The sequence below is a fragment of the Sebastes fasciatus genome, chromosome 6, assembly GCF_043250625.1.
Source record: "Sebastes fasciatus isolate fSebFas1 chromosome 6, fSebFas1.pri, whole genome shotgun sequence".
Lineage (NCBI taxonomy): Eukaryota > Metazoa > Chordata > Actinopteri > Perciformes > Sebastidae > Sebastes > Sebastes fasciatus.
Window position 1 is genome coordinate 35,428,417 of NC_133800.1, and position 25,340 is coordinate 35,453,756.

The 25,340-nt window shown below is 41.1% G+C and overlaps 2 protein-coding genes and 1 pseudogene across 2 annotated transcripts; all 3 read right to left on the reverse strand.

Moving 5' to 3' along the window:
• Nucleotides 1-238: 238 nt before the first annotated feature.
• LOC141769951 (natterin-3-like) lies at nt 239-3,928 on the reverse strand. The gene is made up of 3 exons (XM_074639482.1): nt 3,863-3,928; nt 2,420-2,534; nt 239-1,397 (listed from the first exon to the last, which is right to left on the reverse strand). Exons 2-3 carry the CDS (start codon nt 2,532-2,534, stop codon nt 307-309), a joined length of 1,206 nt encoding a protein of 401 aa, XP_074495583.1. The 5' UTR covers nt 3,863-3,928; the 3' UTR covers nt 239-306.
• A 5,098-nt stretch (nt 3,929-9,026) lies between these two features.
• On the reverse strand, nt 9,027-12,198 carry LOC141770227 (natterin-3-like). The gene is made up of 3 exons (XM_074639866.1): nt 12,070-12,198; nt 11,324-11,417; nt 9,027-10,226 (listed from the first exon to the last, which is right to left on the reverse strand). Exons 2-3 carry the CDS (start codon nt 11,415-11,417, stop codon nt 9,139-9,141), a joined length of 1,182 nt encoding a protein of 393 aa, XP_074495967.1. The 5' UTR covers nt 12,070-12,198; the 3' UTR covers nt 9,027-9,138.
• Nucleotides 12,199-22,007: 9,809 nt separating this feature from the next.
• Nucleotides 22,008-24,638, reverse strand: LOC141770157 (natterin-3-like; annotated as a pseudogene).
• Between the last annotated feature and the right edge of the window lie 702 nt (nt 24,639-25,340).

Here is a 25,340-nt window from a genome sequence, read left to right on the forward strand (position 1 = left end):
GAAGTGTCTTTCTGTCTGTCTTTATATATTTGTTCATTTGTTACCTCGATGCAGAAAATGAGAATTTTTTTATTTTTATTTGTATTGATGAATATTGATGCCATATCTTTAGACACAAACTTCAAGGGATTTAATGAATAGTTTAACCTTGTAGTAGTAAATTAAACTTTCAAGGGTCGAGTCAGTGATAGTAAGTGTCCTAAAATATCTCAGTTAAAGGAAGACAAATAAAACAACATTTAAATTCTTGATTGTATTTTATTTTGAAAAACAGTTTTGTTCAACGTTTTTAAATGTGACTGATCATCAGTGTTGAGTTGGGGAGCAGGGGACAGCGTCAGTCACCGGCTGGCATCTCTCCACCACGGCGTTGATCTCGCCGACACTCACGCCGTCGTAGGTGCCCGTGATGTACGTCCAGTGGGTGTCTCCGTTGTGGTTGGTCCTGCTCAGCCTGCCGGTGAAGGGGATGTCGGCCGTCATCTTCCTGCCGTCCATCCTCACAGCGCAGGAGTGGTTGGGGGGGACCAGCAGCTCCACGGAGACGGAGTGACCGATGGACTCCACCGTGCTGGTTCCCTCCGAGAAGGTCACCGTCTGCTCCTTGGTGAAGTCCACCGTCCCCGGGCCGAGGATGGGCACTTTGGCCTTCATGGTGGAGACGGAGCCGTTGTGGGTCTTTCTGCCGATGTCCCAGGTCTTCGCCACCGAACTGGTCTTCTCCAGTCTCACCGTCTTCGCCACACTTCTGCACTCCAGGTTGGTGACTTTGGCGAGCTGCAGCGCCTCCGGAGGATGGTGGAACAGCTCCATCTGGTCGATGGCGTACTCCACGTGAGAGATGTGCTGGCTGTAGCCGTCTCTGTTGATGGCCAGAACCTGGTAGCTCTTGTACCAGTACTCATCACCCTCCCAGGGGAGGAAGAAGGCCTCGTGCTGGGTCACCACTTTGCCAAGACCGTACTTGTTTTTGCCCACGTAGATGTCCGAGTCGGGGCAGGTTTTGACGGCGTAACTCGGGACCGACCCGTACGAATCTTCAACCCACTCCAGGAACTCAAAGTGGTCCACGTTGACCAGCACTTCAAACTTGGAGGACACGTACTCTTTGTCGGCGTACGGGTAACTGCAGAAGCTCCCTTTGCTGGGAGAGTAGAAGCCGGCCTCGCAGTTGACTTTGCACACGTAGTCGGTGCGTTCGGCGTAGCCGTTGAAGATGGCGACGGCGCCGCTTGGGAGGTGGCCGCTCCACGTCACCCACTTGAGGTTGGTGTGTTCTCCGAACATGGGGAAGGAGTGCGAGGTCGTCTCAGTGTCTGGGATCTCTCTGATTTCAGGAGGTTGGATGAGTTCCCGGGAAGGGACAACATCTTCCAGCGTGGGGTTAAGCCACGGCTCTGGAAAGACAGAAAGTCTTAGAATGTTTTTTAGGAGGGAGTACATTCATTTAGAAAATACAGGATCAAAAGTATATAAATAATCTATAAGAAAAACAGAAACTAGTTTTAATCAAAGCATGATATACTTTAAACCAGGGGTCTCCAACAAGCTACCGGTAGCTCGCTACACGTTTTGCTAAAAGTTCAAAGAATATAAATTGAATAACACAAAGTCGCTTTGTAAACCTGTTTAACTTTCTATCCAATCAAATGCACAGACATCCTGCCTCCTTCTGATACAAAAGGATTAATTAAACGAGTCGCGCTGCTTTCACCTTTGGTTACATCAGTGACACCGTAACATTAGGCGATGTTAGCAGACTAGCAAGCGCACACCAGATTTGACAATGACCACAGAAAATAGCCAAACCACGATCTTTTCCTAAACCTAACTAGGTAGTTTTTTTTTGCCTAAGCCTAACCAACTCGATCGTTTCCTAAACCTAACTAAAAGACCGGGGCAGAAATTGACTCGTGCGTCCCGTGTTGCTGGATATACGCAGGAAAAATACGTTGTTGAAAGTTGTGCTGAGCATCAAAAACAAGGGAAACTCGTGAGACTGTTGGAATTCAAGGATGCACACAACCGACAGATTGAGGGAATGCAATATAGACAACATGAGCCTCAATATTATATTTTGGTCAGCCACGATCCTAAATTTGCTTATGGGTTTTTTCTGACCTCCGCCAAGGAGGTCATTTTTTCGGTTCGGTTTCTTTGACTGTCCTTGCAGGATTACAGAAAAACTACTGGCCCGATTTTCATGAAACTGCTTGGAAGGGCGTAGCATGGGCCAAGAGAGAAGAGAGAAGATCCATCTCACAGGGTGGATGCACAAATGACCTTTTCACTTTTGTTAGAGTGCCCTTCTAGTTGTAAATATATCATGTTATTGAACTAATGCTAATTTGTATTAAAAAGCATCTTCTCTGTGAAAAGGTAGATATGTAACAAGCTGTAACAATACGATGTGACTCACTGCTGGGTTGTTCTCGGCCTTCGTGCTGCTGGGAGATGTAGAGCAGCGGATCGGACTGCAGCGCCGGGCTGCAGAGCTGCAGCACCGCCAACACAACAGCGACGCACCACCTCATCTGGACACACACAGAGAAAACGTCAGTATCACCGGGAACTCAGCTGGAAACGTATATAAAAGTATAAACTCTGGGTCAGGGTGGTCATGTCCTCCTTTGGAAGCTGATTAACCAGTAATAATATCGGGGTTATGAATAGCAAAGGGAGCCAAATTGTGAGTCTGTTTAACTCACAATAGTTTCGTTTTCTGGCACAAAAACTCCCTGAACAATAGCTTAGTTTAAGAGTTTAAGGGCAATGCAACTGGCCAATAAATACCGTATTAATTAGATTAAATTATTATTTGAAAAGCTTGCTCTCTCGTGGAGAGGATCGGGGATATGTCACATATTAATATATAAAGCTGAACTCTGTTGATGATGTTGCAATCGCTCCAGGCTGTCTATAGAGGGCAGTAAAAGATAGACGCTGCGTAATGCTGCTTTAAAAAGAAGTTTGTGATCATAGACGTTAAAGACTATAATAACCTTTGAGGTTCTGCTTTTAATAGCAGGTGAAAAACAAGTTCTATGTCAATCTGCATTTATGGTTGAGAGGTACAATATCCTCTGGTTTTGCATGACATTTTTAAAACGAGGGTCGTCTCAGTTACCAAAATGCAAAACAATTAAAAGAAATTAGTGTAAAGAAACAGCTCTAATATCGTACGACTTTATGATAATACACATGGTGCAAAGATTAAATGTTACGCTGCCAGGCTGAGTGCCAACCAGATGTATAATTCATTCTGTACATTATTTTTATTGACAAATTTTGGTGACAACATCTAAACCAAACAAAAATCAAAACCCATAATCCAACCTAATAATGCACACACCTGCACTAACTAAGCGAACCTTAGAGAAAATTATCTAAACCGCGTGTCAAGGACAAAAAAAGCATAAATATCATTACGTACAGTATCATCCACATGTGATTGTTAAAGCCGTCCATCAATAGAGCTGTTTGAATGTGTGAAGGGAGAATTGAGGAGTCCTCTGAGAGTTCTTTGATAAACACCCAGAAAACAAAGAATGATGGACAGTCCCAAAATAAATGCAGCAATGTACCATCATTTCATTTACATTCATCACACATTGGAGACACAGAGGGGTAAAACATCTATGTAATAAGACTTTAGAATAATGAAAATGACTTTGAACTGAATGAACCTATGTCTGACCAGATAAAGACAGCAGTATTATTAACTGGATACCCCTCAGATTATTATTATATAAGAGTTAATGAATTGTTATTAAATATCATTTCTAGTAACTAAACAGGCAATCATCAGACAGTGAAATGATGCAGAATGTCGTCATTCAGGTATAGAGAAGCAGTTTTTTACCTGGACAGGTTCCTCCTGCAGTGACGCTGCCTGCAGTATGAGCTGAGTTTTAAAACCTCCCTGCAAACTGATTATTACCCGCAATAAACAGGAGAGAGGGAGAGAGAGAGAGAGAAGCTGCAGCGGCTTCTCGCCCGTTGACCCTCGCGTTCAGTAATTTATCTGTAAAATACTATTAATAACCCTTAAACATAGAATAATGTTTTAACCACATGTTTAATAACCTGCAATTTTAAGGAAAAAACAAGTTGAATGACGACGGATTTCTGTAATTTTACATGCATTTCTTTATTATCGTGAACAAAAACAATCTGTAAAATATACCTCACATTTAGTGCAAAATGACATTTAAATAAATCTATGCAAATACAATAAATTGACATTGAAAGTGTAACATTAATGTAATCTTACATTATGGTATTTGTAGTTTTAAGGGTAAAATTTAACAGCGACACCTGTGGCCGTTAAGTCAACTAAAGTCAGCGTCCTGTTGCTGGTGCTTGTGCTCGCTCTACATAGACATGAAGGAGCATTGCTCAAAACAGTGAGGCGACACACGTCAGCTAAAAGCACAATATCACTCTATATTTTACCTGCTTGGCAGTAATGTTAGCTGACCAGACGAAGGTCTCTCCATGAATCACTGCTGATCCTAGTGTTGGCTTTTCCTGCCTCAGCCTCCCGACCGCGGCCGGAGGGAACGGGGGAGATGCCGGAGTTTTGGTCGGAGACGATAACGTTTCTCTCTGCGGAGCCCCGTCACTTCACAAGACACGGGAAACCTCTGTTGGTCTGGAGGAGCTGCAACAGTTATTTCTGCACAAACGTCCACTGTACATTCACTAGATATTCTCAGAGCTAAACTAACTCTTCTGCAGTGAGGAGTGAGCAGCATGCACGTGAGAGACGGAGCGAAAGAGCGAGAACGAGCGTGGTGTGTGAGTGAAGACAGGCAGAGGAGCAGAGTACAGCAGAGACTCCGGCCCTGGAGACCAAAGCTACGGTCTCCCCCGCGTCCTCCGACCGCGGCCAACACTGTTTAACAGACGGGCTTCACTAGATACAACCAAGAGGTTTTGGTGCTTCACTGTAGTTTGTGTTGGAGTCTGAGTCTGAACAGCGTAGCCACACACGAGCACGCATGGGACACCGACCCGCAATGATTTATACGTGTAAGAAGTTACAAACAGTCCCTTTAAATCACTGCACATATTTGTTAATCTACAGACATTCCATTGTTTTATAGAAAAGGGAAAAATCTGTAAAAATAAATACAGAACATTTCCTGCAAAATTACTTTTTTAACAGAATAGTTTTAGCATTTCAACGGTAGAACAGATCTTTCATACGTTCATATGGGCCCAACTCGTAAACATGGTAAACACGGTAAACACGACCCCATTTGAAGGCACCGTGTGTAACAAACCGTCTGACAGGGTCAGGTTAATAGGAAAATGTTCTGTACACGGCTTCCTGTGGAGACTCCTCTTACTGACTCTTGGGATGCAGTTCGTTGTCTCTCTTATTGTAATTTACAATATAATTGTTTTACTTTAAACCCATCAGTGTTTGAGTGCTTAGGTCGGCTTTAATTTCCACGACACACACATGCTAAATAATTAGATGTTTAGATTGTTGTCTTATTTCTGTTGAGTTTTTTAGTTTCCTGCAGAACCAGAACCAGAACCAGTTAGTAACAGATAAGTTCTGACCTACTTTGTCCTTGGAAAACATCTACCGACCTAAAAAGACTATTCATGCTGAAAATGATAACAGGATTGTTTATTGATCCTTTCTTAGAAAGCAGCACTCCTCCCTCCTCCTGCTGTGAGTTTACTCTTTGAATGAGACTGTTAAAAGTGCTTCATAAATACATTTGCCTGGATTTAACGTCCCGTATCTACTGGGCGATACAGGATTGCATGATGTCCAAAGTGCTGTTGCGCTATTACTCCATTGATGACCAGATACTGCATGTTTAGATAACCTCAGGCTAGGAACAGTGATTAGATCCCCCTGTAGTAGCGGGTCATTGATTAAGAAGGCCATTGTTACGTAATGTCGCCGGCTGCCAAGATTAAACTGCTCAACGCGGACGTTGCTCTGCACGCACACAGCCCTATCGCTGAGAATCGCTGAGGTCGTGGCCGTCTGTGTGTGCGTCCTTGAGACAGAAAGTTATTATCAATTTATTTCTTTAAGTCTGAATGAGGAGTCTGTGTGAAACAAAGGTCATTAAACCGCCCTGTCACGGCCTTCAGCCGCTTCAGCATGCAGCTGAGAGAACTGGTCATTCATGCGACGAGAAAACATAGTTATTCAGATTCAGGGTATTACTCAGATCTGTGTACAGCGAGTGTGACGAGCAGCGATGTCGTTATTCTCTCTGACCATCTGATTTAGCTGATTGTACGTGAAACAAGGCAAGTTTTTCTCATGAGGATTTAAAAGTGTCATTATTTGTGTGCTGGAAAACAAAAAGTGTTTCTCTTCTTTCCTAAGTCACTGCTGCAGCTTTTTTCCAACATGAAGTGAAGCACAAAAACAAATAAACACAGAATAAGTACAAATTAACAATACTGAGAGCGTGTACTTCAACACGGCGATGCTTTGAGCTAAATGCTAAACTCCCCTTATGAAAAACTAGTACACCTCAAGTTTATTTTATCAAGTAAACTGAAGACAAGTTCAAGTATATTTCCCAAGTATACTTTATGTAGTAAGTATACTAATATCAATGTACTAGTAGTATACTTGTAAGTGTACTACTTCAATACTTCTTGGGGCTAAATTGGCCCACATTTTAGTTTATAAAAGTACACTTTTAAGTAAATGTAAGAGTAGTAATCTTTGAGTACACAACTAGTTTACATCCAAGTTGTATTTTGTACTGCAACTATAATATGAACTATACTACAAGTGAACTTATAGGTATGCTGTTAGTTTACTAATTATATACTTGTAGTCCACTTTTTAGTGTATGAAAGTACACTTCAAAGTATATTCTCAGTAAACTACTAGTTTAATAGACTTTACTGCAAGTGCATTTGTACATTTTCTTTAACTTATAGTACTTAGCCAATGATTTATGCATTACATAATGCATCACCTCCACAGTGAACGGAGAATGCAAAAACGTAGAAAATTCTTCATGAATTGAAGTAACTTAATATCAAAACATCCGTCTACAAACTCTCACATCCTCTAATAGGCTACTCTATCAAAAAGTAAGCATAAGCCAAGTATCCTTAGAGTGTGTTCCAATCCACGTACTTCCAGAAGTACACTTCAATGTAGTGCACTCTGTGCACTCTGTACTAATTTGAGTAGTGCGTACATTTCAGCGGGGTAGGGTCGTCTCAAATCGAATACTCTGCGGCGCACTGACCGGAAATGACGATCGCAACATTTGACCGCGGCTCGCTACCCGCCAAAATATCTTCTGAAAAAAAATGAAAGCAGAGTGGAAATTACGTTTCCAACGTCGTCACCTACGCCTACGATGTATCCTCCTCCTCCTGTTGGCTGAAAATGCACCGCTATGTTTACGTATTGTATTGTTTTATTCTGTTATCTACGTATGTTTGAATAGTGGTCGTGGCTCCTCCCCTTCCGCTACGTAGCCAAGATGGCGACAGTTGAGTGTGGAAAGTGTCCAGCGTTCCACACTCAACGATCTGACCGCTCTGAGTACAACATCCGGGTACTTTGAGTGCACTGCATTTTGCCTTACTTCCCAGTGTGAACACACTTATGCACTCAAAGTAGTAAGTGTAAGTACAGAAGTACGCGGATTGGAACACACTCTTTGACTTTTCTGTATACTTGTCAGTAGAAGCCAAGTATACTGAAGTATAAGTTTGTCAAGTATTGACAGTAAACTGAAAGCATACTCTCTTATTTTCAGTTTAAAAGAAGTACACTAATAGCACACTTGAATAAACTTCTTGTTGGTAAGGGTCAGCATGCTAACGTGCTAAAAATGGCAATGTTAACATACTGATGTTAAGCAGGTTTATAATTTTCACCATCTTAGGTCAGCGTGTTAACATGCAAACATTAGCTTATTAGCTCAAGTACAGCTGAGGCCAATGGGAATATCATTTGTTTTGCAGATATTTGGTTATTAACCAAAGTATTGGACACATTATTATTTTGATGATGTTGGTGCGAGTCAGAAAATCCGATAGTTATTGAGATATTTTAGTCAGGACCATCCGACCAATATTGCCATCCCTCTTGAGAATGAAACATGCAATGAAATGTATTAAGAACCATATTCATGCCATCAGTTATGCTTCCATACTTGGAAAGAATACAAATGGAAAATTATATAAAATAATAAATAAATAAATTATCATAATATTTTGCAGGTTTCATTGCAAGTTAATCCAAAGACTGCAATAGTTTGAGCAATCCCTGCAGACATTCAAACTTGCTGAATATTCTTTTAGAAATGGAAAGCAAACTGCACAACTGTACCTTCCACTGGAGAATATACAAGGAAGTGTAAAAAAATACCTACAAAAACATTAGGAAAACAATCCACCCACTGCTGGGAATCCATCCCCCTTTTATTATTTATTCACCTTTCATTTCTTTTTTTTATTATGCATTTCTTTTCTTACTCTTTTTCATGTTTTTGTTTCATCCCTGCAACTACATTTGTATTTTATTTGCAAACGCCTACCCTCGTACGTCTTTTATCACTCTCCTTTTATCTCAGCGTTCTATGACATTGGTTAATATGTTTGGTTTGTCAGTGGGAAAAATAAGAAGTTTCAATAGAAAAACTTCTGCACACTTCTTGCATGCATTATTTATTTAGTATGGAAAATGTCTATCTGCAAAGTAACCAGTAACTCCAGTAACTCAGATAATTGTATTCAGGAAAACGGTACAATATCGTGCTCTGAGCTGTAGTTTAGACAAAGTTAAAAGTCTCCCAAATTAGAAATGCTCAAGTGAATTTGAAAACTTTTACATACAGTAAGAACTGAGGAAATGTACTTAATTGCTCTGAAGTTTGTGTATGTTGTGAATCTGAATTCATAAAATGGTAAAATGTGAAGAGAATGGAAGTGTTTAAGTGCCACAAGATTTTATTTTTAAATGCATTTTCAACATTGAAAGTTTTCTTTTAGACACAAAATGACACAAAAGATATTTCCCATTTACCACACAACACGTGTATGGCATTATTTTTATTGTGACATAATTTGCCTTCAATATTAGGTGTTCAAAAAATATGTTTTGGTGTGTTTTCCTTCAGTCTTTCAGGGGCATGGCAGGGCGTCAGGTACGGGTTCACAGCGGTCCACCACGGCCCGGACTTCTCCGATCTGGACTCCGTCGTAGGTCCCAGCGATGGACGTCCACTGGGTCTCTCCGTTGCGGTAGGTGCGGCTGAGGCGAGCTGTGTAGGGGATGTCGGCTTTGATCTTGCGTCCCTCCATACGGACTCTGCAGGAGTGGTTCGGCGGGACGCTGAGCTCCACGGACACGGAGTGGCTGAGCGACTCCACCATGGTGGTTCCCCTGGAGAACTGCAGCGTCTTCTCACCGCTCAGCTCGATGCCCCCGGAGCCGATGAAGGGGATTTTAGCCGTGATGCTGCCGGTGATGCCCAGCATGGTGGCTCGGCCGATGTTCCAGGTGGTCTCCACCTCTGTGGTCTTGGAGATGGTGACCGTCTTTGTTACCGTCTGGCACTCGTTGTTGGTGACCCCGGAGATGCGCATGGTCTCCGGAGGATACTGGAAGATGGCGACATCATCGATGGCGTACTTGACATCAGAGATTTGCTGGGTGTAGGCATCCCTGTTGATGGTCAGGACCTGGTAACTCTTGTACCAATACTCATCACCTTCCCAAGGCAGGAAGAAAGCTTCAAACTGGGGAACAACCTTGCCGAGACCGTACTTGTTCTTCCCAACGTAGATGCCAACACCTGGGCAGGTCCTGACTGAATATTGTGGCACTGAACCGTAGGAGCCCTCCTTCCACTCCAGGAACTCAAAGTTGTCTTTGTTGGCCAGGATCTCGAACTCGGGGGCGTAGTACTCTCGGTCTCCGTAGGGGTAGCGGCAGTAGGGGCCCAGGCTGGGGTTGTAGAAGCCGGCCTCGCACTTGAACTTGCAGACGTAGTCGGTGCGCTCGGTGTAGCCGTTGTAGATTGCGGCAGCTCCGTTGGGCAAAGAGCCGTTCCATGTCAGCCACTCCAGGTTAACATTGTCACTGAACATGAAGGAGGAAGGTAGATCCTGCTGCTGCTCCAGGTCAGCTGGAGTCAGAGGACCCGACACCGCATTGTTACCAGTCGGTTCAGGCACCCGACCCTCCAGCTCTAGGTTCAGTAAGGAAGCTGTGTGAAAGAGACAGACAGAAAGTTTACTTATTTAAAAGGTACTATATGTAACAATTTACATGTATTAATTGCTTTGTAGTGCCAATGTGTGAACAGATTGTAATGTAACTTAAAAACTGAGACCTTACCCATCTTTCTCGGTTGCCTACAACCGCCTGTGGACTGATTTCTATGTAAGGGACTCGGGATAGTTTTACTTTTTAACCTTAGCTGATGAAGTCATTTGCAAATGGCAAGCTATTTGGTATCATGGAGATTGGACATTACAGATAGGAACGGTGATATATGATTGTAATGTATTGTCACGTCACTGGTTTGGCTGATGCCTAGGATGATCGCTCGCGCCTACGTAGTGCGAGCACGTACACAAGCAACAGGATGCCGAGTGCAGTTCAATTAATGGTCACGGGTGTCATTAACAGCAAGGATTTTCTGAAAGTTACATATAGTACCTTTAACCACATAATGAATAATTCATAGTATTAGCTTAGCACGAGTCAGAGGACTTGACACCAGGGACCAGACTGTCTGGAAAGTCTGGAAAACATATACTTCAGAATAGATATAGCCTGCGTGGTTAAGGTCCTGACACACCAAGCCGACGGTCGGCTGGCGGACAGTTTGGGGCCGTTGGCGAGCGTCCGACGGCCTAGTTTTTTCACTGTGTCCCGCACCGTCTGCTCTTGTCTGAGATTTTTTGGCCAATTCAGCATGTTGAATTGGCGGCGCCTGTCGGTTAGTGAAATTACTCTGATTGGCGGTTCAGCTTAAACGAATCAGGGCTGTTCTCGGTCTTCCGGTTTTGAATGACAAATATGGACTACTGTGACCTGCTGGTGTGTAGAGTTGTTTCCTCTCTGCAGGCGCAGAACGTAGGTTGTCGTCAGGTGTCGTCTTTGCGGTGTGTTCGAGTGCAACTTTTTGGCCAAGACAAAGGCAACATGAGGCGACCCCACGGGTGGCCTTCGACGCCGCTAGTTCTTTGATGTCAACTTGGTGTGTCCCCACTTTTAGGTATATACTACAAGTGTAACGCAATGCTACTGTTTGAATCTGTTAATGTCACAAAAGGATGAAATATGTGAAATGTTTACCTTTTCTGTGCTGTGAGCTCTTCCTCATGATGTCCTGCAGACTGGCTGAGGACAGAGCCAGCAGGGCCGGCAGCAACAACACTGACAGCTTCATCTGGAGACGAAACACAAAATGTTATCTCTTCCAGTTGGTCTTGAAAAATGATCTGAAGTTTACACATTAGAGTGGAACACTAGAGACAAAACCACCGAAATACCAAATGGGTCCAAATCTTTTGGGATACAATCAATATATTGGAATTGCAGGAATGATCTCTTAAAATTTACGGCGGAAAGGCGGGACTCAGGGAAAAACTTGCAATTACAAATCTGTCTGCTACTTCAGCCATGGATTTATCAACACACAGTTGTTGCTGTTATTTCAGAGCCATAGCCGGGGCCATAGATTCAATCTGACTGATGTTTCAGAGCCAATCAACAACATTTTTCTTTACTTAATCCAGACATGCATTTTGTTCTCCAAGATAAGAACTAATTTCATCACACAAAATAAATAAACACGACAAAGAACATGCCATGACATAAGCATCACGTATAAATCCAAAAGCAGTATTTTTTCATATAAGGGAAAAAAAACGAAAACGAAAAAGCAGTAATAATCGACTACAATTGATTGAATATGAAAATATTAAATTATATAAGAGTACGAAAACCAGTTAATACAGATTGATTACTAGAGACTATTGCCACTTGATCATGATCACGTCTGATTGACTGGAGGTGAAAAGAGACTGAACAGCACTCACCCTGACAGTCGCTCCCCACTGAGTCCACACAGCCAGTCACCTCCAGGTTTATACGTACCGGTTTATGGCTGAACCATAAAGCAGAGAAAGTTCACACATGACGCTTGAGCGCCAATGTGTGAGCGGCGAGCCAACGCCGATTTGGAAAATCAGTTCTAAAGTCATGTAGTGTGAACTAGGCATTAGGAAACAACACATTCTCCCATTGACAGATAATGGAAAACAGCTTTTGTGACATTAGAAAGTAGCCAAGTCAAATATGATCCAGTGGGGATTTTCTTTTAAAAAAAAAAAACGAAAATAAGAAAACCACAAATATATACATAGTTCACATGAACAATGAGGACTTTTTTTTCTTAATTTACAGGTGCTATTGGTTTTAAATAAACCAGGGAGTGTGTCTTTAAAATAAGGGAATTGTGCGGGTAAGGTAGCTGGTTTGAATCCCCAAACTGGTGTGTCAGGTGTGTCAATGAGCAAGGCATTTTAGCCGCAACTGCTCCCGTCGAGCTGAGAGCATTCAAGGCTCTGGATTGCACCAATTGATATTACTGATCAGCTTCCAGATGTCGTAGTTTTCTGAACAAGATTTGCACTTTTCTCTATAATTTACAACAACGGTGCCGTCGCGTTCGTGCTGATCTCAGGACCCGTTGTAAAACGAGGTGCAGGATAAGATGTAGGATTATTAACGAGTAAAGAAAAACACGCTGATAAGGCAGTAACTTATCAGTTACCTCGGCCCTCCAAACTATCACACTGTATCAATGACCTTCAGTGTATCAGATGTAGTCATTAAAAGTGTCATCTGTTCTTCCAAACTACATCTAATAAACTTTGAGAAATCTCCTCAACACGACCACAATAAAGATTTAATCAGCGTGATCATGCTTCACATTCAGCGAGCCAAGCTGGACCCGAGCTTCTTCATGGAGGATTGCGACTGTAGTCAGCAACTTCAATACTGATTATTTTGACAAAATAATCTACTACTGATTACGAGCTTTTTCTGGAGTCTTCAGACGGCTCTCATGGTCTTCATCATTGGATTGAGTTTGCTCAGTCGTCATGGAGACTGCTCAGTTGTCATCATGTGACCCAAGATGAAACTTTTATATTGATTTCTTAGCAAGAAATAATTTTACTTTCACACAAGTTGAAGTATAAGAATATTATTTGTGAGTATTTCTACATTTAAATTGACATGCGTGGATAAACTTTAGGTATGTAATGTGTAATATAAACATATACTCCTGTTTACCCTTTATTAGTTTATTCAAGTGTGCTATTAGTATACTTATTTCAACTTGGAGTATATTTTCAGTTTACCTTTTATGTACTTATCAAAAATATACTTAAGTATACTTAGCTTATACAGACAAGTGTACAGAAGATTATAAGTATACTTGGCTTATACTTAATCTTTTTATTGAGATATACTTAAAGGGACTGTTTGTAACTTTCTAAGTGTACAAATGTACCGGGTCGGGACACATGCGCGCTCGCATATGCGCGCTCGCGTGTGGCCCTGCTCCTCTGCTGCTTGCCTTCACTCAGACAGAGTGCGCGTTCTCGCGTACTCGCTCCATCTCTAGACGTGAACGCGCGCTCACTCCACACTGCAGAAGAGTTAGTTTAGCTCTGAGAATATCTAGTGAATGTACAGTGGACGTTTGGGCAGAAATAAATGCTGCAGCTCCTCCAGACCAACAGAGGTTTCCCGTGTCTTGTGACTTGACGAAGCTCTGCAGAGAGAAACGTTATCGTCTCGTTACCGACCGGGTGCCGGTGTCTCCCTGTTCACTCCGGCTGCGGGCGGAGGGAGACGAGTTTCTCGCTGCTTCAGCCTGCGCTGAGGCAGCGAGAAGCAAACACAGTATCAGCATTGATTCATGGAGAGACCTTCGTCTGGTCAGCTAACATTACTGCCAAGCAGCTGAAATATAGAGTGATATTGTGCTTTTAGCTGACGTGTGTCGCCTCACTGTGTTGAGTGATGCTCGTTCATGTCTATGTAGAGCGAGCAAGCGCGAGCTCGACGCTGACTTTCGTTGATTTCACGGCCACAGTTAAGCAGCATTTCTGAATCTTACAAATAGTCCCTTTAAGTATACTTAGCTTATAGAGACAAGTATACAGAAGATTATAAGTATACTTGGCTTATACTTTTCATTCTTCTTATTTTTTTCTTCTTCTTCTTCTTCTTCTTATTATTATTATTTCATCTTTTTATTGAGATATACTTAAGTATAATGAGGTTTTCTTGCCTTATAGGCCTACAGAAAGGTGTACTTGGCTCGTAGTTGTGCTTACTTTTTGATAGAGTAGCTTATAACAACGGATGTTTTGATACAAATTTAATTCATCAAGAATTTTCTACATTTTTTAATTCTACGTTCACCGTGGAGGCATGCGAGAAAAAAATATTTATTTTTTATCATCACAAAATTGTATTTATGATCAAGTCAAATAGCAAAAGGAGCAAGTCTCTCTATGTAATACATAAATCATTGGCTAAGTACTATAAGTTAAAGTACACAAAGTGTACAATCATAAACTAAAAAGTGGGCTACAAGTAAAGTACACTTAAAAGTATACTTTTATAAACTAAAAGTATGGGCCAATTTAGTGTTGTATTATTAAGTATTTGGGGAAATATACTTGAACTTTACTTCAGTATACTTCATGAAATTAACTTGACGTATATTTACTTTTCCGTAAGGTGTGCCATTACTGCACTGCTGTATGAGATAATAGGTTGTGGACTAACATGCCAGCTACAATGTGTGGAGAGTAATTAGTGATCTTTCATCACCACCTGCTGGATATCTGAGATATTTCAGCTCAGGGCTCATTTCACTGAGCTTTGTAGCCTGTCTCAGCTTTTTAAGGGGAGATTCCTTTCTTTGAACTTCCTCTAGTGCGACGGAGTATTAGGGCCACAAAATCTGAGATCACGAGAATAAAGTCATAATATTCTAAAGTAGTAATTGTACGTGTTATTTTAGAGGGGAAATAGTGTGAAAATGAGGAATGTGGAGCATCCTGTGAAGTTATACTTTAGTTTAGGTTTCACAAATAACCAAATACTTCATGTTTTGGCTCATCAGCACCACGTTATCATCAGTATCAGGACCTGGAAAAGATTGTGAAAGAAACGGAGTTTATTCTGAAGAAAGAAATTCTAATTCTATTAAAGTTATGACTTTATTTTCTTAACATTACGATTTTTTCTCATAAAGTTATAACTTTATTCTCGTAATGTTACGACTTTTTTTCTCGTAAAGTTATGACTTTATTTTGGTTAAGTTATGACTTTATTCTATTAAAGTTATGACTTTATTTTCTTAACATTACAATTTTTTCTCGTAAAGTTATAACTTTATTCTTGTAATATTACGACTTTTTCTCGTAATATAATGACTTTATTCTGGAAATCTCCGATATTTTTTCTCCCTTAATGTGGCCCTAATACTCCGTCTAGGGACTATTTCTTCTGCAGAAAGAATTTATAACTGTCCATAGTGAGGTATATAGATAATCCAGAGTAACTGGGAGAGTTTCTTAAAAGACAAGTTGCTGTGGAATCATTTAATCATTTAAATGATTCAACTTCCTATGAAAACGGAAGTTAGGTTAGAAACTCCGGTTTAATTCCAATCCGTTCCTACACCCTCCAACTCCATCTGTAGTCACACTCACAGCTCAATGAAGCACCTTTCTTTAAGGTGGAGGGTATAAATACAGCGGCAAGCTTCGGGATGACCTTCCCTCCCTCTGGCAAGGATTTTTTAAATAAATATCAAAATCAGAAATACTTCATTGATCCCATTCTAGAATATATATATATATATATATATATATATATATATATATATATATAACTTAAGGAATCCATTGGTACCCTTTTTTGTCTTTTTTAGGCGGGTACAGGGGGTCTTTAGGGGGAGATAGCAGGTCAACAGTAGATGTCACATAGAAGTGGTGAACATCATCTGAAAGCGAACCTGAAGATTAATTTGAGATGCAGCTCAGCACTCTGTGTCAAGCTGTTCTAGTCATAAGTCAGAAACAAAACTAGAGTGATGGAAGAGGCACTATGTAGCCTACTTGACATATCGTGATGAATTGTTTTCCAAGCAACAAATGAAATTCCTGAAAAAATTGCATTTAATATTTCATTGTTACTTACGAAATATGTTCAAAGTGTCACTTGACGACATGTATAGCCGCATGAAGTCATTCCACAGCTGGCTGTCGTGGTGGTGTCCAGCAAACGATGTGGGCTTCATTGACAATTGGAACCCTTTCTGGGGAATTCCTGGTCTGATTAGGAGAGACGGCATTCATCCTACTTTGGATGGTGCGGCTCTCTTATCCAGAAATCTGACCAAGATTGTTGGTGGAACAAATCCATGACAAACCAGGGGTCAGACCAGGACGCAGAGCTGTAGTCTTACACACTTCTCTGCGCTTCCATTAGAGCAGTTACCCACCCATAGCTTAACCCCAAACCTAACTGAGACTGTGTCTGCCCCACCTAAATTAATTAAATCAAAAGTAAACAGAAGAGGAGTTAAACATAATAATCTAATAAAACCTAACACTAGCACTGCAATAAAGCAACAAAACAGGAGAATTAAATGTGGACTCTTAAATATCAGATCTCTGTCATCTAAAGCTCTACTAGTAAATGATTTAATATCAGATAATCACATTGATTTATTTTGTCTTACTGAAACCTGGCTGTGTCAGGAAGAATATGTCAGCCTAAACGAATCCACTCCCCCGAGTCATATTAATACTCACATTCCTCGAGACACCGGCCGAGGAGGTGGAGTTGCAGCCATCTTCGACTCAAGCCTATTAATAAACCCTAAAACTAAACTAAATTATAACTCATTTGAAAGCCTTGTTCTTAGTCTTTCACACCCAACCTGGAAAGCACTACAGCCAATTCTCTTTGTTATAGTGTACCGCGCTCCAGGCCCATATTCTGAATTTCTATCTGAATTCTCAGAGTTTCTATCAAGCTTAGTCCTGAAAACAGATAAAGTCATTATAGTAGGTGATTTTAATATTCATGTGGACGTTGATAATGATAGCCTCAGTACTGCGTTTATCTCTTTATTAGATTCAATTGGTTTCTCGCAGAACGTGCATAAACCCACTCACCGCTTTAACCACACCCTCGACCTTGTTATGTCATATGGCGTTGAAATTGAACATTTAATTGTTTTTCCACAGAACTCTCTTTTATCAGACCATTATTTAATCACTTTTGAATTCTTATTACTAGACTATACACCATCAGATAAAAGTGTGTACACTAGATGTCTATCCGATAGTGTTGTAGCTAAATTTAAGGAAGCGATTCCATCAGCATTAAATTCAATACCATGTCTCAATATAACAGAGGACTCGTATGTTAATTTTAGCCCTACCCAAATTGATCATCTTGTAGATAGTGCTACAGACTCACTGCGAATCACACTTGATTCTGTTGCCCCTCTAAAAAAGAAGTTAGTAAAACAAAGGAAGTCAGCTCCATGGTATAACCCTCAAACACGCAAATTAAAGCAAGCATCGAGGAAACTGGAAAGGATATGGCGTTCCACCAAACAGGAAGAATCTCATTTAGTCTGGCAAGATAGTCTTAAAACATATAGGAAGACTCTCTGTGATGCCAGAGCAGCCCATTACTCATCATTAATAGAGAAAAATAAGAACAACCCTAGGTTTCTATTCAGCACTGTAGCCAGGCTGACAGAAAGTCACAGCTCTATTGAGCCATGTATTCCTACAACCCTCAGTAGTAGTGACTTCATGAGTTTCTTTAATGATAAAATCATAACTATTAGAGACAAAATTAATCACCTCCTACCGTCAACTGGTACCAATTTATCCTCAAACTTAGGAACCTTAGAAACAGCTGTACAACCTGATATATATTTAGACTGCTTTTCTCCTATCGATCTCCACAAATTAACCTCACTGATCTCCTCATCTAAATCATCTACCTGTCTCCTAGACCCTATCCCAACTAAACTGCTTAAAGAAGTTTTACCTCTAGTTAGCACCTCTTTACTGGATATGATCAATGTGTCTCTACTAACAGGCTATGTACCACAGTCCTTTAAAGTAGCTGTAATTAAACCTCTTCTTAAAAAACCCACTCTTGATCCAGAGGTCCTAGCCAACTATAGACCTATATCTAACCTTCCCTTTACCTCCAAAATACTCGAGAAAGTAGTTGCCAGTCAGCTGTGTGACTTTCTACAGAACAATCATTTATTCGAAGATTATCAGTCAGGATTTAGAGTGCACCATAGCACAGAGACAGCACTAGTGAAAATTACAAATGACCTTCTAATGGCATCGGACAAAGGACTTGTCTCTGTACTTGTCTTGCTAGATCTCAGTGCTGCTTTCGACACCATTGACCATGACATCCTATTACAAAGACTGGAACATTTAATTGGCATTAAAGGAACTGCACTAAGTTGGTTTAAGTCCTATTTATCAGATCGATCTCAGTTTGTACATATCAACGATGAGTCCTCCATGTACGCCAAAGTTAGTCACGGAGTTCCACAGGGTTCTGTACTTGGACCAATTCTATTTACCTTATATATGCTTCCCTTAGGCAATGTTATTAGAAAACACTCCATAAACTTTCATTGTTATGCAGATGATACTCAATTATATCTATCAATCAAGCCAGACGAAACAAACCAGTTAACTAAACTTCAAGCATGCCTTAAGGACATAAAAACCTGGATGACCTGCAATTTCCTGATGTTAAACTCAGACAAAACTGAAGTTATTGTACTAGGCCCTGAGCACCTCCGAAACAAATTATCTAATGATATAGTTACTTTAGATGGCATTGCCCTGGCCTCCAGCACCACCGTAAGGAATCTGGGAGTTGTCTTCGACCAGGATATGTCCTTTAACTCTCACATAAAACAAACCTCACGGACTGCCTTCTTTCATCTACGTAACATTGCGAAGATCAGACACATCCTGTGTCAAAATGATGCAGAAAAATTAGTCCATGCATTTGTTACCTCTAGACTCGATTACTGCAATTCCTTATTATCAGGCTGCTCCAATAAGTCTCTTAAGACTCTCCAGTTGATCCAGAATGCTGCAGCACGTGTACTGACTAGAACTAGAAAAAGAGATCATATTACGCCTGTATTAGCTTCTCTACACTGGCTGCCTGTAAAATCCAGAATAGATTTTAAAATCGTCCTCCTCACCTACAAAGCGCTAAACGGTCAGGCCCCATCATATCTTAAAGAGCTCATAGTACCCTACTACCCCACTAGAGCACTGCGCTCACAGAATGCAGGGTTACTTGAGGTTCCTAGAGTCTCCAAACGTAGAATGGGAGCCAGAGCCTTCAGCTATCAAGCTCCTCTTCTCTGGAACCAGCTCCCAGTTTCAGTCCGGGAGGCAGACACCGTCTCTACATTTAAGAGTAGGCTAAAGACTTTCCTCTTTGATAACGCTTATACTTAAGCTGCTATAGGCATAGACTGCCGGGGGACTTCCTATGACACACTGTCATAAGGAACTTCCTATGACACACTGAGCTCCCCTCTCCTTCTGTATATACTCATGTCCCATGTCCATGTTGTTACTAACTTCATTCCTTCCCGGGAGTCCTTGTGCCTCCCTGTCTCGCAGCTAACCGTGGAGCGGGGTCACACCTGGAGTGAGGTCATACCTGGAGCGGGATCACACCAGGGAGCGAGGTTATACCTGGAGCATGGGTACACTTGGAGCAGGGTTTCACCTGGATCTTGGTGGTCTCCGGTATTGTGGCTGCATCTGCTGCCGCGTCGGTGCCTGCTTGACACCAACTGCTACCATCCCTAATTAACTACGTCTGTACGAGGGACTACCAATGCTAACGAGGGATTTCCAACACCTAATGACAATGTGGCAGCCTGGAGAATAACACTTCTCAATCACTGCCAAAGACATCAAGAGCTCCCAGCAAGCATGCTGATGCTGCAGGAACCAATGCACGGGCATCGATCGCAGGGACGTCCCACACCAACACACATGGACGTACTGAGGAGAGATGCTGGACAGTGCTGGCTTTCCGATAGTTGTATTATCACTCTTTCCATCCACCACTATTGGTTTTGTGTTATCAGCCCTACTTGTATTAGTTATTACAGCTGCTAGACTGCTATTGTGGCTGCTTCTATATCTCTCTCTCTCTATCTCTCTCTCTCTCTCTCTATCTCTCTCTCTCTCTCTCTCACTCTATCTATCTATCCCCCCAGCCGGTCTCGGCAGATGGCCGCCCGCCCTGCGCCCGGTTCTGCTCCAGGTTTCTTCCCATTAATCGGGGAGTTTTTCCTGGCCACAGTGCGCTTGGTGGATCCTGTTGGGTCTCAAAACTATGGTGTACGGTCATAGACCTGCTCTACATATAAAGCGTCTTGAGATAACTTCTGTTGTGATTTGACGCTATACAAAAATAAATTGATTTGATTTGATTTGACTTGCAGTGTTGGATATTAACAGGTTACTGAGTCTCTTTTGCAGTTCTATTGTCTTTAGGCTAGAGACCAAATTTTATTGTTATTCCACAAAAGAATTATCATTGAGAATGGCGGCGTTTATGGCAAAAGTTGCACACTCAAGTTCTGCTATTTCCCTGTCCTTTCGGTTCAATTTAAATACTCAGCAGCAAGTAGGCAGATGGCCAGTGTTGGGCAACTTAAATGTAAATATGTGATCAGTTATTTGTTATTTACTTTATTTATTGCCTTCCTCCCAAAATACTAACATCATTTCCTAATTATGCAGAAGAACCGGTTAAATACCCGTTACAAACCAGCTCCATAAAAAGGTGCTCTTCTTAATAAAATTGTGTCTCATCATCTTAAATTTGTATGCTCACACTTCAACGTTCAAGATGTTACTAACCCTAAAGACAATAGAACTGCAACAGAGACTCAATAACCTGTTACTATCCAACACTGCAAGTGACACTTTGAACATATTTTATCTTTCTTTTTATCTCTTTATCTTATTCTTGAATATTTTACTAACAACAATCTTTCATTTCACTGTCATGCTGCTGTTCCTGACTGTAACATGCACGTTGATTAAATATTTGAGTGATTGTGACACAGATTTAGTTTACATGTCAGTTTATTTTATAACTTTTGTAACTATATAACAATGAAATATGAAATGTGTTATTTTCATACTGTTATGGCATACAGCCTAGTATAACCGGTGCCCCCTTCCAGTGTGGATAAAGCACTGGAAAACGGCTGTTCTGCAACCTCTGACCTAGGTTTCGAATGGACCTCCAAAAATCTACAAGTAGATCGTCTCAGCCTGCTCAGGGAGGCAGGAGTTCAGCAAGGCTTAAAAACACTAGCTGCTGATGTATTGCTTATTTCAGGTCTACATTTTAGTATGCTACAGAAATGTGTATGCAATAGGTGTTGGGAGACTGGAAGTACACCTGGAGTTTTTAAAGTCCATCCTGGAGGAGGAACCCTATGTCGGTAGGGAACCTCGCTCGGTTATGAAGGGCAGCTTCAGGACCCTGGCCCCATCACCCCTAATTTGGATGCCAATCTAACACCTAATGTACACTAAAACACACAACTATGTTTAAGCCTTGATAACATAAGCAACATAAAACACAACTCAACCAGTAGAACATCAAATAATCCAAGCTAACCCCATTTAGCAAGTCAAGACTAAGTAAACAACACAACTTTAACCTTAGCAAGTATTCAGCTTTGCTATTGTAATTCATAACAATTACATTTTAACTGTCAGCCTATCCCAGGGGAAGGGCTCTCTTACCTTACCTTAAGGACACCAAGCAGACACCCTCAGAGATGAGCAAGACAGGACTTTGGTTGGAATGTACAGAATACAATCCAGTTTTATTGGTTTTTAAAGATAATATGAAGATTACTGGTTACATGAATTGAATGATAGAAAAAGGAACCAAAACACCCAGTAAAATCTCAAAAGATCCCCAAAAGCTTCAAAATGCCCAAAAGAAAAAGTCAAAAATATCCTCAGAGTCAAAAAAGCCTCCTATAATCTGTTGTCTCCCCTTATTTATACTTTTTTACTCCGGATCCATGAATGGTTAACAATCTAAACATCAACAAACTATTAGACACGTAAGACCTCTAAGAAAAAAGCTTTTCTTACATATTTTTACCAACCAGTGAATATTAAAGCACACAGGATTACATATTGAAGAATGAAAGAAAATCAAATACTTGTTATCACTATTAAATGAGCACAAAGACATATGGGATTATATATGTGGAATAAAATCATATCTGAGACTAAATCACTCTAAGGTCAATGAAAGGAAAGAAATCATACTGATTCACCAGTTTCACAACAATGTTTCCAAGTATTTCTGTAATTTTCAATTGGTTAGTCAATTAAAGTCAATTAATTAATTAATTGGTTAAACTCTGAATTAGGGTAGGTTTTGGGGGTGTGTGTCTTGGACATTATAGGTGATACCTCAAAAAAAACATTTGTTGCCTGGTAAACAATTTGTTGAAAAACTGAAGAAATCGATAAATGCTAAATTAAAGCAAAAATAAAACTTATTTTTTTTTAGGTTTTCGTTACGGGTATCCAACATACAATATGTCAGGTACTGTAACTCATGGAGCCTCTTCCATTATTCTTTCAGGGACAGGGCCTACAGAGGTTCATAGGGATCCACCACAGCCCGGACTTCTCCCACGGTGACGCCTTTGTAGGTCCCGGTGATGGACGTCCACTTGATATCCCCGTTCCTGTAGGTGCGTCTGAGGCGTGCAGTGTAAGGGATGTCTGCCCCGTACTTGTACCCCACCAAACTGACTTTGCAGGAGTGGTGTGGTGGGACTTTGCACTCAACAGCAACAGAGTGGGTGCTTGACTCCGTGTGAGTGGTCCCCTTCGAGAACTGGAGGGTTGTCTCCACGCTAAACTCGACACTTGCTTCGCCAATAATTGGGATTCCGGCAGTGATGCCAGTCGTGACGCCCGCTGTTATGGAAAAGCTGGTGTCCCACCTTTGCTCCACTTGGATTGTCTTTAAGAGGGTGGTAGTCTCTGTCACTGGCTGGTCGCTATTGTTTTCGACTATAGAATTGGTCAAGATCTCTGGAGGATACTTAATGATGTTAAGATCATCAGTTTTATACTTGACATCAGAAATGTGCTCGCTGATTACATCTGGGTTAAAGGTCAGAATCTGGTACTCATCGTACTCATCGTATATACTCTTTACCTCCCCAGGGAAGGTAGAAGGTCTTATTTATAACATGCATCTTCCCAAGACCATACTCGTTCTTCCCAACATACATGTTATCGGGGGAGCTGTAGACTGCATTTGCAGGCACTGAACCGTAGGAGCCATTCTTCCACTTCAAAGACTCAAAGTCATCTTTGTTCACCAGGATCTCAAATGTGGAGCTACGAATCTCTTTGTCTCGGAAGGAGTAGTGGCAGTAATGATCCAGGTGAGGGCAGAAGAAGCCGGCTGCGATCCCACATCTGGCAATGTAGTCGGTGCGTTTTTCGTATCCATTGTAGATTGAAACGGCTCCGTCGGGGATAGAGCCGTCAAAGGTCTGCCATTCCAGGTTGGTTTGTTCAATGGTCACTTTGAGAAAGCACAGATAGGAACAATGTTAAGTATAAACCAACTTACATCAGAAATCAATCAATGTATTCCCAAAACTTTTTTAAAATAGACAAGCTTGGAATGAATGCTTTATAGGGCAAAACAAAAACTGGCCAATGGAGAGTGAAGAGCAAAACATTTACCTCAAAATTATTTTTAAATCACTTATCAAATTGTCATGAATTTTAGAAGAAGCCAAACTGACCATAGCTTAACCCCTCGCCCAAACAGTGATTGTCCTACCATACCTTAGCAACCGTAACTAGGCATGGAGGTCTGTCAAGCTCTGGATTTCTCCACATGTTGAAGCGTTGTGCATACACCGTAAAACTCATTTAAAGAGTTTGGAAAAAGTGTTAGGAATGGACTCAACTGTGTGTTTAACTGCTCTAACATAAGCTGCAATGTTTAGCATTAGGGGTGTAACGGTGATACGTTTTTACAACGATGCGTTATTATAATTTTCCATGATTCCGATACGGTTTAAGGACGATATTTGGCTCATCTAGAGCGATACGATATGATACGATTCAATTCAATGACTTGAAATCGACACAATACCTTTTTTGCCAAAAATTCTATCAGTGTGAAATAAATAGCTGATACTGCACAATGCAGGTCAGGATTCCTCAAAGTTTTTCTTGTAAGGGAATCAGGGATAAATTAATTATGGATATAAACAAGTAAACACAACGATTAATGGCAAATACATATAACTCATACAAAAGACAGTGCAATATTTAACAAAAGATCAAATTCAAGTTAAATGATGTTCTCATTTTCAAAGCAAAAGGTAGAGCAATAATATTGAACAAAAAATAAAATGCAACCAACTTCTCTTCAGGTCGAATGAACAGTGGTTTAATCTAGCCATCGTGCGCACACACGTTCATGCGCTCACACAATGGCTAACATGGTGCACCTGTAGCGCATTAGAGCATAGGGTGGGATGAAAAAGAAAGCATTATTATAGGGGGTGCATTAGCGGCTGTGACAATTATGACTTACTGTATCACATTCATTACTTTCTCCCCCTTTAATCACAGGGCTCTCCCCCTCATGACGCACTGACAGTTTGGGAGTCCTGTAGAGAGTTTCTCTCAGAGGAAGCATATTGTTGTCTGGGACTACATACATTATTTTTCAACTTTAGTTTTGAACCTGAACCATTTTGATCACATCATGTTGCTCGGCTCAGCCTCAGGCTATTATAATTAAATTGTGGAGCTCAGACATTTTGTCCAGGATGGAGACACCGGGTGAAAGACTGACATGAACGGCCGGTCCTGAGGGAGTTATAAGAGGAGCGAAATGCCTGTTGATGGGCAGAAGGAACTGTGTATAATTAATCAAAACAACACGTTTGATGTGCTCATAAGCACGGAGGACTCTGTGGTTCAGAACTGCACAAAATGTAACCAGCGGATCAGACGTTTCTGTTCGTAATTGTTGCCAGACAACATCACTATATAGTTAAAGACAGCAGCGATGCGCTGTGCTGGCTCTTATCTCGTGCGCATAAATTAATTAATGAGTGGAACATGATAAACGTCTATGTAAGCATAATATTGTTATT

What these genes read in the sequence shown, in the direction of transcription:
- LOC141769951 (XM_074639482.1), bottom strand. Translation starts at nt 2,534, where the DNA reads ATGAGGTGGTGCGTCGCTGTTGTGTTGGCGGTGCTGCAGCTCTGCAGC. An exon ending in AGGCCGAGAACAACCCAGCA is followed by an intron (nt 1,398 to 2,419) that starts GTGAGTCACATC and finishes CTGTCTTTCCAG; the next exon opens with AGCCGTGGCTTAACCCCACG.
- LOC141770227 (XM_074639866.1), bottom strand. Translation starts at nt 11,417, where the DNA reads ATGAAGCTGTCAGTGTTGTTGCTGCCGGCCCTGCTGGCTCTGTCCTCA. An exon ending in GAGCTCACAGCACAGAAAAG is followed by an intron (nt 10,227 to 11,323) that starts GTAAACATTTCA and finishes TCTTTCACACAG; the next exon opens with CTTCCTTACTGAACCTAGAG.